At 56.8% G+C, this 12913-nt stretch overlaps 1 protein-coding gene across 1 annotated transcript; it reads right to left on the reverse strand.

The window, feature by feature from the left end:
- Positions 1-1455: 1455 nt before the first annotated feature.
- KIAA2013 (KIAA2013 ortholog) lies at positions 1456-8295 on the reverse strand. The gene is made up of 3 exons (XM_058675348.1): positions 7096-8295; positions 3371-4224; positions 1456-2096 (listed from the first exon to the last, which is right to left on the reverse strand). Exons 1-3 carry the CDS (start codon positions 8126-8128, stop codon positions 2079-2081), a joined length of 1905 nt encoding a protein of 634 aa, XP_058531331.1. The 5' UTR covers positions 8129-8295; the 3' UTR covers positions 1456-2078.
- Positions 8296-12913: the final 4618 nt, after the last annotated feature.

Below are 12913 nucleotides of genomic sequence, written 5' to 3' on the forward strand. Positions count from 1 at the left end.
CTGTATATCTGACTTTGTAATAAAATAAATAAATCTTTGAGAAAAATAAACATATATATATATTTGAAAGGCAGATTTTTAAAAAAAGATTTATTTATTTATTTGTATTGGCAAAACAGAGATAAAGAGGAGAGACAGAGAGGAATATCTTCTGCCCACTGATTCACTCCCCAAGTGATTGCAACAGCTGGAGCTGTACCGATCTGAAGCTAGGAACCAGGAGCTTCCTCCGGGTCTCTCACATGGGTGCAGGGTGCCAAGACTTTGAGTGGTCTTTGCTTTCCCAGGCCACAAGCAGGGAGCTGGAAGGAAACTAGGGTTGACAGGATTAGAATTGGCGTCCATGTGGGATCCCAGAAAGGTGAGGACTTTAGCCACCAGGCTACAGCGCTGGGCCCTGAAAGGCAGATTTACAGAGAAAACGAGAGACAAAGAGAGAGATCTTCCATCCACTGGCGCACTGTCACATGACCTCAACAGCTGGAGCTGGGTCTGTCCGAAGCTGGGAGTTTCTTCCTGGTCTGCCACATGAGTGCAGGGGTGCAGACACTCAGGTCGTCTTCCGCTACTTTCCCAGGGAGCTGGACTGGAAGTGGGGCAGCCAGAGCAGTAACTGGCACCCATAGAGGATGTGGTGTTGAGGGTGGAATCTTTACCCACTACACCACAGCGCCAACCCTTCCAACTAAGAGCCATGTTAATGTAAAACAATAATGGCAGGCACTTGACAGAGCTTCAACCCCAAATACGAGTTCACTGATACTCATCGCTCAGTGGGTACTCGCCAGGAGTTAGGAATTGGGGTTTGCATACCTAGGTGCAAGTTCAATGCAGAGTGGAAGCTTCCTTGCAGTCGGGCAGCTTCCAGCACAGCATGAGCAGGAACGGGAGGGGCATGGACTGAAGGGGTTGGGAAGCTGGGCACCACAGCAGCGCCCAGCCGACTCCGTTGTGGTTGCACAGCAGGCTCCCTGGCAGACCAACTGGCTTCCTGGCAAATGATGCCAGGGGCCCAAGGAGATGGCTGCCACTGAGGTTAACAGCCTTGCAGGGGACCCACCATGCAGGCCCACGCTCTCTCTGGTCCCCAGAATGAACAGCTCCCTTCTGCGCCCACTGCAGGGGGCACTGACCCTGGCTGCAGCCACAGCAGGCTCAGGGCCCCCTCGGAGGCTTCCTGCTATTTCCTAGGGGCAGCAAAACCAAAGCGGGAGAACCCGGACTTTTTAAGGTGGGTGCCAGGGTATGGAGCCATGTTAAGGAAGGGACTGGGGACAGCAGAGCCCCAGTAGAGTAGAAAGTTGGCTCCTTGGGAAGAGGGTGGCATTTCCAGCTGGCGCCAGCTGCAGGGGCCTCTGCCGGTCCCAATCGGGACATGCAAGGGACGTGGGGATGAGGGTGGGTGGGCGTGACGGACAGAAGGCTCCAGGAGCTGCAACCACACATCAACCAGGCTTGGAAGTTTGACAGATCTTTATTTAAAAACAGAACAGAACAAAACCAAAAAAGCTTTGGTATTTCAAAACCCAACAATCATCAATGCCTAGAAGGTTAAACAGCTCCCCAAAGCCCCAAAGTACAAAACCCAAGGCTCATAGGAAGGAGACCACGTGCAAACCCGAGGCCGGCAGTCCCGGGGCCGTGTGGGGCCACGAGAGGTCACGACCAGCACCCGGCACCCACAGTGGCCGCCAACGCCACCAGCAACATCTCCACAAAATAAATTAGAAGTTCATTCAGGAAGGGGCACATTAAATTAGAAGAACAACCATTTCCAGGCCAGAGTCTCCCCAAAGAAGGTCTACTTCCCAGGGCAGAAGCAGGGGACACGGGGAAGGAGGGAGTTCAAGTTCAAGTATTTTCCATATCAGTTCACTTTATTGAGTCGCAAGTGCACAGAAGGCCACCGGCCCCTCCCCCGCTCCCCCAGCTGACTCTCCGCACATCGGTCTACAGCACTGGGTCCCCCAACAAGGCACAAAGGGTGGGTGCTCCCAAAGGCTCCCTTGTTGCAGCAGCAGGGCGCTCGGCACTGGGTGTCTGGGCCGAGGGTGGCCGTGAGCAGGCTGTCGGCTCTCTCACACACTGGGATCTTCCTGTGTAGGTAACAAAAGCAGCCGTCAGCGCTCACAGCCGACCCCGCGGGAAGCAGAACTGAGACAAGCCTGCCACCCCGCCTGGGCTCTGCACCAGCCCTGGGCCGGACCACCAGGCCCAGCAGCCCGAGGTGCTCCCTGCTCATGGAGACATTCCCTGCGAGCCACCAGGGATGGGGGTCAGCGTTCCATGATGGCGGGTCAGTGCCGCCACCTGTGTGGGGCACAAGGTGTGTGACAGCAGCCCTTGGGTGCAGGGGAAGGGCAGCCTGCCCCTAGAGAGGGCGCCAGGGCCACGGGACGCCCCGGGTGCACCGGCTGACCCAGAAGGCTTTGTGGACTCAGGTTTGCTTCTGGATCGGGAGTTTGTTCTCCAGCCTGAGACGCTCAGCCCTGCCTCCCCTCACTGCTCCCAGAGGGCAAGAGTTGTCACCTTTCCTGTGTCCCGGCCCAGGGGGTGTCAGCAGACGCCCAGAGGGACCTTGGCTCTCAGACACTCTGCAGGTGTCACTACAGTTCAGCCAGAGAAGCTGAGCAGAGAGGGGAGGGAGGAAGGGGATGCAGGTACAGGGCTAAGGAGAGGAGGCAGAAGCTCAGGTTCCCTGGACAGGCCTCCCACAGGCTCCCACAAAGCCAGTCACAGCCGAGTGGCTGCGGGCAAAGCAGGTGGCCTGGCTTGCGGTAGCGCTCAGAGGACAGCCTAGTTGGGCAACAGGCGGGGAATGCCACTGTCCTGCTGCCCTGTCCTGCCAGGATGGCTGAGGCCCACACCAAGGAGGGAGAGAGCCCCGTGGGTGACGGGCCAGGCCCAGGCCCCAGCGGAGGCTTCTGCCAGCTTCTGGCTTTGGCGCTGGGATCTGGGGAGGGACCAACCTCAGGAAGAAGTGCCTGGAGACTCAGTGGTTCACACCTGGTTCCCCACAGCATCCCCTTCCCTGCGCTCCCGTGGGAAGTTACTTTCTCTAATCTGTACTTATTTGAAAGTTAAACAGAGAGGAAGACAGAGACAGGCAGAGCTCCCGTCCACTGGTTCACTCCCCAAATGCCCACAGTAGCCACAGCTGGCCCAGACGGAAGCTGGGCACTGGGGACCCCTGCATGCCCACTGTCACCTGGGCCTTGCAGGTTGTACCTTAGCAGGAAGCTGGCAGCAGAAGGGTGCTGGGACTCAAACCCCTGCCCTGGGGAGGTCCTCTTGGAACCCACTCACTGCTCTGGGGTAGAGAGCCGAGGACATCGGCGCAGGACACGCAACGCCTTCCCTAGGGACCTACCTTACTCCTGAAGAGAGGCTTGGCTCCAGGCCCGCAGTACTCGTTGTAGATGAGCTTGAATAGGAAGAGGTGGAAGAGGGTGATGAGGGAAGCCACGCTGAACCAGAAGAGGAAGGGCAGCCCGGGGTCCTGCTGGGCCATGTGCTCGTCGTGGGCCAGAATGGCCTTGAGGTGCAGCGTGTGCCGCAGGTCCTGCAGGTGCGTGAGGTCGGTGGAGATGTACAGCAGTGGCGTGATGGGCTGCGTCACCATGACCGAGAACATGTGGCCCCCGGGCACGGAGGTCAGCTCCACCGGCTCGTCGAGGCAGCCAGCCTCACAGGCGTAGATCTTGCCGGGCTGGCCGCGGGACTCCACAGACACGTGCAGGTAGGGCTTACCCTCAGTGTCCGCGAGCACGGCCAGGTTGATATGGTCATTCTTGTAGCGGATGCCGTGCAGTGCATAGCTGTTGTGCAGGACGTCGGGGTCGGCTTGGAACTGGAGGTGGTTCTCGGTGAACTGTAGCCCCCCGAAGCTGAGCACCATGCCCTGCAGGATGCCCGGGGCACCCACCTTCACCAGCCCCTTGCAGCCGCGCTTCTGCAGAGTCAGCTTCCACAGGTCGGCCAGCTGCAGAATCTGCTGCACAGAGGCCAGGCGGCCAGGCCACAGGTTCTCGGCGTGCATGGTGGCGTGGCCGCTGAAGCAGTGGTCTTCATAGCTGAGCGTCGACTCCATCTGCTCACGCTCCCTGTGGCTCAGGGTGGGGCTGAGCAGCGGGGCTGGGGAGCAGGAGAGCATGTAGTACAGGGTCAAGTTCACGGTGAGGCCGGAGGGTGTGTGGGCATCCGTGATCTTCTTCATCTCCACTCCTGTAAGCACACAGAGCTTGTGGTGAGGCAGAGGCCTGCCCGGCGGCAGAGGGGACGAAACAAAGAGCGAGGGCAGGAAAGACAGCAGCTCTAACCTCCCGTGGGAAGAGCCCTTGGCTCACCTTACCCACGGGCTGACTCGAGCTGGAAACCTAGCCCTGTCAGAGGGCAGAAGCCGCCTCAGTGCCAACAACACGGGCAGCAGCGGGCTCCCTGGTTTTCCCATTCCTGTAGCTTAAAATGGCACCTCCCAATCCGAATGAATCTGGGTACCACACACGCAAGGTTATCATGAAGACAGCTCCCAAATCTACGGGTACCCTCCCTCCAACAGCTCAATGACTGCTCGGATCTTCACCTGACATTTGGCAGGCTCGTAAACCTGACATGATGTGAACAGTTCTGACCACACCCAGCCTCTCCCAAAGGGTCCCCAAGTAGCTGCTCCAGCCCCCAGATTACAAGTCACCCTGCAGGTTCCTCACCAGGCTGCACACGTGTGCTCAGCCTCCTGCAGTCAACACTGCAAGTTGCAGTACTCTGCCCAGCTCCCCATCCCACTTAGAATACAACAGTATCGGGCCTGGAGTGGTGGCCTAGCGGCTGAAGTCCTCGCCTTGAAAGCGCAGGGATCCCATATGGGTGCCAGTTCTAATTCCGGTAGCCCCGCTTCCCATCCAGCTCCCTGCTTGTGGCCTGGGAAAGCAATTCGAGGATGGCCCAAAGCCTTGGGACGCTGCACCCACATGGGAGACCTGGAAGAAGCTCCTGGCTTCAGATCAGCGCAGCTCTGGCCGTTGCGGACACTTGGGGAGTGAATCATCGGACGGAGGATCTTCCTCTCTGTCTCTCATCCTCTCTGCATATCTGACTTTCCAATGAAAATAAATACATTAAAAAAAAAAAGAATACAACAGCATCTCAAAAAGTTGACAGACGTGTTGAGCCTGTGGCATAACAGGTTAAATTGCCTGTATCACACACAGGTGCTGGGTGGAGTTCCAGCTGCTCCACTTTTTTTTAAAGATTTATTTTTATTGGAAAGTCAGATATACAGAGAAGAGGAAAGACAGAGAGGAAGATCTTCCATCCACTGATTGACTCCCCAAGTGGCCTCAATGGCCAGAGCAGAGCCAGGAGCCTCTTCCTGGTCTCTCACGCAGGTGCAGGGTCCCAAGGCTTTGGGCCGTCCTCGACTGCCTTCCCAGTCCACAAGCAGGGAGCTGGATGGGAAAAGCGGGGCTGCCGGGATTAGAACCGACGCCCATATTGGATCCCAGCACGTGCAAGGTGAGGACTTTAGCCACTAGCCCACCACGCAGAGCCGGCTGCTCCACTTCTGATCCAGCTCCCTGCTAATGTGCCTGTGAAAGCAGTAGAAGCTGGTCCAAGTGTCTGACCCCTGGGGACCTGGATACAGCTCCTGACTTAGCATGGCCCAGCCCTGGGCTGCTGCAGCCCTTTGGGGAGCAAACCAGCAGATGGAAGACACCTCTTTCTTTCTTTTTTTTTTTTTTTTTAAAGATTTATTTTTTATTACAAGGTCAGATATACACAGAGGAGGAGAGACCGAGAGGAAGATCTTCCGACCGATGATTCACTCCCAAGTGAGCCGCAACGGGCCAGTGCGCGCCGATCCGAAGCCGGGAACCTGGAACCTCTTCTGGGTCTCCCACACGGGTGCAGGGTCCCAATGCATTGGGCCGTCCTCCACTGCTTTCCCAGGCCATAAGCAGGGAGCTGGATGGGAAGTGGAGCTGCCGGGATTAGAACCGGCGCCCATATGGGATCCTGGGGTGTTCAAGGCGAGGACTTTAGCTGCTAGGCCATGCCGCCAGGCCGGAAGACACCTCTTTCTTTCTCTCTCCACCCTCCACACACTCTGTAACACTGCCTTTCAAACAAATGTATTTTTTCTAAAAAGTTCATGGAAATGCATGTTATGAAAACACTATGCATGGAGTTTAACATTTTCAGAATAACTGTATCTTTTTACTTCCATTTTCCAGGAATTTTTCAAAGCACCCTGGAAAAGTTTACCCTCCTCACCAAGGGCTCCAAGGCCTTACCCACCTGGTGCCTTGGTTCACAGCACCTTCTCCTTGCTGCCTACAGCCAGCCACCCAGGCTACTCCACCACCATGCTCGGCTCCAGGGTTTCAGCTCGCTCCACGCCTCTCACCCGGGCTCCAGAGGCTTCCTCCTGGGGAAACGTCCTACCCCACCCCACACTCTGACCCTCCATCACCCATCCTGATGCTTTACCATACAACACACATCCTGTGCAAGCTTCTGTTTCCCCGCCATCTGACTTCCTCGATACCAGGGCTTCAGCAAGCCCCAGGAGAATGGGGACACTGCTCTGTTTGCGCTGTCCATGCAGGTGCAGAGCCGCCGGCCCCAGGCAGCAGCATCTGACAAGCACTTGTTGAGTGACCGAGTCTCACAGAGCAACAGAACATGGGGCTCCACCAATGGAACCCAGGGATACCAAAACCCCTCTAGGATCAACAAGGGATATTCATTTACTCCGCAGCCAACAGAGGACAGGAGTTTTCAAGAGGCAGAAACATGCCTGGCTGCTGAAAGCTCTGGGCACATGGGCTCCAAGAGGCTGGTGCCTTTCAGCAGGCCGGGGCAGGGGTGGGGGTGGGTGCACCTGCCGCTTTGCGCTTCACTGCCTGGCCCGATGCGCCGCTGGCCCTCGGGCCTCACCTACCAGAACAAGCAGTACTAAGAGCTGACCTCTACACACAACCTCCGTGAGTCTCCAAAGAGCTCCCTGAGGTGGATGGCACTGTTACTCCCAAAGCCAGGCCCACAGTCCCTCCCACCCACACCCTGAAGGCACCTCTCCGGGCTGGGCCTCACCTGAGCTGAAGAGCTGCCCCCACAGGCGCTGGTGGTCCTGCAGCAGCTCGGCCGCCTGCATCTCCAGGAGCTCCAGCATCTCCTTCCGCGCTAGGTCCTGCAGCGCCTTGAGCTCCTTGGTCGCTCTGCTCTTCAGGACCTGGGGGCTGAGCGGGCCCGACACGTGTACCACCCACAGCACCGTCTCGTCCAGCTGCGTCTTGGGGGCCACCTGCAGGCGGTCCACTAGCTTCTTGGCGGCTACTACCACCAGGTGCACCTGCCCTGTGGGCAAGGGCGTGGACCGGCCCGAGTAGAGGAGAAATTGATGGTCTCCCACCTTCTCCAAAGTGCTGGCGAAGGCCTTGGGCGCAGGGCCCGCGGTGGGCCCCAAGGTCTGCAGCGCGGCCACGCGCTCCGTGGGGTTGTTGAGCTGGATGCGTTGCAGATAGACGTGGGGTCGGCCCCGGTGTGCCAGAAAGTCCTCCTGCAGCAGCACGCAGTCACGGCCAGAGCCTGCCGCAAGGCCGGAGGCTGAGGCGGGCCCGGGCACTGCCCCCGCAGGGCCAGCACCGGGCGCCCCAAGCTGCAGGCACCGCACCCGGCGTAGAAGGCCCTCTCGCAGCAGCAGCACCGCCTCCCCGGCCTCGGCCAGCGCGCTCAGCGGCCGCAGCTGCACCAAGGGCACGAAGTCCGGCGTCACGGCGGGTTCTCGCTCCGCGGGGGTCACCCACAGGCGGTTGGCGTTCACGTCCAGGGCCAGGAAGCCGTTGGCCACCAGCGCCGGCACTCCGGGGCCCAGCGGCACGGCCTCGCCTCGCTCCCGGAGGCCGCGCCAGGCGCGGGTGGCCGCCTCCAGGCAGGCGGACGGCTCGGCCGCGCCCGGCTCGCCGCGGGCCCAGGGCGGCAGGTACAGGCCGCCCGCCGCCCGCCGCGCCCCGGAGCCCGCGAACCAGAGCAGCAGCAGCAGGAGGCCGAGCAGGCAGAGGAGGCGGCGGGCCCAGCTGCTCGACAGCAGCCCCGGCAGTCCCTTAAGCCGCTGCTGCAGCCACATCGGGCCGCCAGGCGCGGGCCACGGCGCAGGGGCGGCCGCCGGGCCCGCCGCCCAGCCCACCGGCCCGGCCGCCCGCGCCTCACTCCTCGGCCGGGACCGTGGCGCCCACCCCGAGCCCCACCACAGCCACCACAGCCGCCACAGCCGCCGTCAGCCCGCTTCCTCCTCCTCCTCCTCCTCCGCCTCCGCCTCCTCGGGTGCCTCCGGCCGTCAAACACACCAGCCGCCAAGCGCTGCCCCTTTTTTGCGACAGGTGTAAAAGGGGGTGGGTCGGGGAGCAGAGGGCGGAGCCACATTGCGGGGAGGGACAGTGGCCACCGCTGGTTCCCGGGCATCAAAGGGTGAAATTCTTACCAGGGAATGATTCTGGATAGACTGGAAACCTTCAATTCGCGTACTTAAAAAAAAAAAAAAAATGGGCACCTGCCAAGTCCAACAAGTGTTTGGCCCAGTTCGCTACTGATGGATTCTGCAGCCCTGAGATATAAAAAGAAATAATTGTTTTTTTGTTTCTGTAAAAATGATCCACGTTGTGGAAAAAACTTTAGAACGGTATGAAAAAGTACAGAGAGAGAAGAGCCATGAAAACCAGACTCCCTGGGGAATTCTGTTCGACACCTGCCAGGTCTGTCCACTGCATGGACGCCAGATGGGGACACAAAGGCAGCTCACGCCGTCTGCTTGCGACGAGCCTGAGCTCTGACTTGCTAAATAAGACATCAAGAGCTCACCGCTTGTAAATGGCTGTGCACTGTGCATTATCTGAAAATCTGTATGTTGGCGGGGAAAAAAAAAAAGATTCCATTTGAATCGGAGGCAGACAACAGGCAATTGTCTCAGCCTCGGAGTCTGGACAAGGCACAGCTGTTGCAAGTTTAGCGGTCATTTGAGGTGGCTTCCTGTGGCTGTGCAAACGCACTAGGCCCCCAGAATGACAGGGAATTCACCCCAACGTCTGCCACAGCATGTGCTCATGAATGGGTGCGAGCCAGAGGAGACCCAGCCAGCCATGCTAGAACAGACAGAGAGCCAAGGAGCTAAGCTCACCCTGTCTGTGAAGGGGGACGGCCACACAAAAACGCCTTTGGGGATCCATGCTGGTCACTGAGCCCAGTGAGGCGGACGCCCACACGGGCTTTTAGTTCCAAACACGTGAAACAGACTCACATCTGTGCCCACCTCTGTAACCATCTGAGTCCACGAGAAGGCTCAGGGCGGGTCAGCTGCTCCACTTCCCATCCAGCTCCCTGCAGATGCACCTGGGAAAGCAGCAGAGGCCGGCCCAACTTCCCTGGCACCCACGTGGGAGGCCAAGAAGAAGCTCCTGGTGTCTGGCTTCAACCTGGCCCATTGTGGTTGTTGCAGCCATTTGAGGAGCCAGCCAGCCAATGGAAAAAATTCTGATTCTCCCCTCTGTAACTCATTGCTTTTCATGTAAATAAAACCAATCTTTAAAAGACCCAGACAAATAAGATTTTAAAAGGAAATGCTCGTTCTTCATGGTCTTAACTGCTTGGCCATTCTCTGCCAGCCGAAGGCAGAAGGACTTAGCTACGAGGGTCGGCATCGTGGCTCCAGCAAAGCGGGCAGGGCAAGAGTGAGGGCCTGGCATCTGCAAGCAAGCCTGACCTCTCAGGGCCCCTGCTTATCCAACCGTAAACTCAAAATAGGCTTGCTCTCAGATTCAAATTGGGCAAACACATCAAGCATTTAGCACACGGCCTGGCTTAGCCTGTGTTTTCATTTTTTAAAATTCATTTTTATTAGGAAAGTAGACCAGGTTTATACAAAGAAGAGACAGAAAGATCTTCCATCCAAGGGTTCAGTCCCCAAGTGGCCACAACTGCAAGTTTATCCTGTGTGTCCTGGGCAGAAGAGCAACCCAAAGGAAATGGGGGGACAGTGCTCTCATGGGCTGCTTGACAAGTCTATTTCCGGGCCCAGTGCAATAGCGTAGTGGCAAAAGTCCTCGCCTTGCATGCACTGGGATCCCATTTGGGTGCCGGTTCTAATTCCGGTGGCCCTGCTTCCCATCCAGCTCCCTGCTTGTGGCCTGGGAAAGCAGTTGAGGACGGCCCAAAGCCTTGGTGCCCTGCACCCACGTGGGAGACCTGGAAGAGCTCCTGGCTCTTGGCTTCAGCTCAGCTCAGCTGGGCTCCAGCCGTTGGGGCTGCTTGGGGAGTGAATCATTGAACGGAGGATCTTCCTCTGTCTCTCCTCCTTTCTGCATATCTGGCTTTCCAATAAAAATAAATAAAATCTTTAAAAACAAGTTGACTGGGCCCGGTGGCGTGGCCTAGCAGCTAAAGTCCTCGCCTTGAAAGCCCCGGGATCCCATATGGGCGCCGGTTCTAATCCCGGCAGCTCCACTTCCCATCCAGCTCCCTGCTTGTGGCCTGGGAAAGCAGTTGAGGACGGCCCAATGCATTGGGACACTGCACCCGCATGGGAAACCCGGAAGAGGTTCCAGGTTCCCGGCTTCGGATTGGCACAGCACCGGCCGTTGCGCTCACTTGGGGAGTGAATCATCGGATGGAAGATCTCCCTCTCTGTCTCTCCTCCTCTGTGTATATATGGCTGTAATAAAATAAATAAATCTTTAAAAAAAAAAAAACAAGTTTACTTCCAGGGTTCCACTTTCTATACATTCAACGAAACAACAGTTCAAACACAACTCAGACTTAGGTCATGTCTGTAGGCAGGGAGTTCAAGGAAAGCTAACAGAGCACCTTGGGCAAAGCACTATTGAAATGGGAAATTGGTAAGGAACCCTATCTGCCCTTGGTTAGTGACTAGACAGAGCACAGATGTTCGCCTTTTACCAAGGAAAACATGAAAATACTTCCAAGGACACACCGGGGGCAGCATGCACTCTGGGCAAGGGGCCTTCTGCCTCTTTTTCTTGGAGCCTCTTCTCAACAGGTTCCCAGCTTACCTTGCTGGATGCATTCTGACAACAATGGCTTGAGCTGAGCTGAAGCCAGGACCCTGGAGCTTCTTCCAGGTCTCCCATGCAGGTACAAGGCCCCAAGGCTTTGGGCCATCCTCTACTGCTTTCCCAGGCCAAAAGGAGGGAGCTGGATGAAGCAGCTGGGACACAAACCAGAGCCCATGTGGGAACCCAGCACTTGCAGCTGGAGGATTCTGGGCTTTTTTCCCAATGTATTTGTATTAGGAACAAGACCAGTTGTTTATGACAGAAAATGCAACAAGCACAGGAGTGGGCGGTGTGGCATGGTGGGTAGTGCCACTCCTTGGGACACCTCCCACGCTCTATCAAGATGAAGCCTACTTCCAATCCAACTTTCTACTAGTGTGTACCCTGGGAAGACAACAGAGGATGGTCCAAAGACTTGTGTTCCTGACACGCATGTGGGAGACCCAGTGGAGCTCCTGGCTCCTGGCTTCAGCCTGGCTGCTGCCATCATTGAAGGAGTGAATTAGTGGATGGAAGACCTTTCTGGCTTTCAAATAAGTAATGATAAATAAATTAACAAGCTTGAAATCTTGGGAAGCAATTTAAAAGGCAAAAAGGGTGAAAGAATCGCATTAAGCCTTCGCTCTGCCTAGAGGCCCGGCCAGCTGTTTTGGTCCCCGTGGACAGCTACTGTCTCCATTCCTTGGACACATGCGCAGCAATTCCATTTGCCTCCAGATGCGTAATTCCACTAGGGCTTCCAAAAGCTCATAGAAAACATGGAATCGATAACATATAAATATATATGTAAACAACAACCAGCTGGCAGCACGCATAGCACAAGGTGGCAGTCCCCTGAGGCTTAACCAACAACATAGAGCAGGACAAAGTGAGGAAGCCTCCGAAACACAGGCAGCAGCCCCGCCCCTGCGCTCTTCCAGTCCCTCCCAGGCCAGAGTCCTGTGCCTTTAACCCGGTGCAGCACGTGGAGCACGTAGCCGGAGCCACAGCTGGGAAGCAGCCGCTGCTAGTTAAAGAGACAGGCTCCTGCTTTGGATGGAGTTCCAGCCTCTGTCAACTTCTCCCAGTTTGGGAAGAGAACAGGAAGCTGATACCAAAGGAGGCAGAGAGCAGGCAATGTGAGGGACAGGACCACAGCTTCCAAGGTTGATTGCCCTCTGAGGACCTGGGGATATGCTTCCCCCTCCCCCGGCCCCAATCTGCAGTCCTCAGCACCATTCTCCTCGGACACTCCTATGGGATGAGTTAGAACCAAGTACCAATGCCCCCTCCCTGCAATGGTCCCATGTCAGCAATGTGACATCACTTCTCTAAGCCCCAAGTTTCCTCATTTCACAAGTAGAAACAATACTGAGTATGACACAGAGAAAGCGTTAAGAAGGGTGCTTTGCCTGGGGCCAGCGCCGTGAGTAGCACGCTAAACCTTCTTGCTTGGACCCCTGCAGCCACGTGGGAGAGCTGGAAGAAGCCTGGCTCCTGGCTTCAGATCAGCTCAGCTGTGGCCATTGCGGCCTTTTGGGGGGTGAACCAAAGGATGAAAAATCTTTTTCTCTGTCTCTCCTTCTGTCTGCAACTCTTCCAATAAATAAATAATTTTTTAAATGACACCAGCCTGACTTGCTTCTGCGCTCCCCAGACTTTCCCCTGCAGCAGTCTGACATCTGGGTCTGTATTGTCCCAAATCTCAAACATCCGGTGGTTTCTGGCTCTGAGTCCTGCTCTAGGTCCCAGGGGAGAGGCAGAGACCCCAGGGTTCCGCCCACGCCTCTTCCTCGCATCTGCCTCAGCTGGTGGCTGAGTCCCTCTCTGCCTCCTGTCTGCCAGCTGTGCCGGGAGCAGAGCTTTGT

Source organism: Ochotona princeps, chromosome 2 (assembly GCF_030435755.1).
Source record: "Ochotona princeps isolate mOchPri1 chromosome 2, mOchPri1.hap1, whole genome shotgun sequence".
NCBI classification, from domain to species: Eukaryota; Metazoa; Chordata; class Mammalia; order Lagomorpha; family Ochotonidae; genus Ochotona; species Ochotona princeps.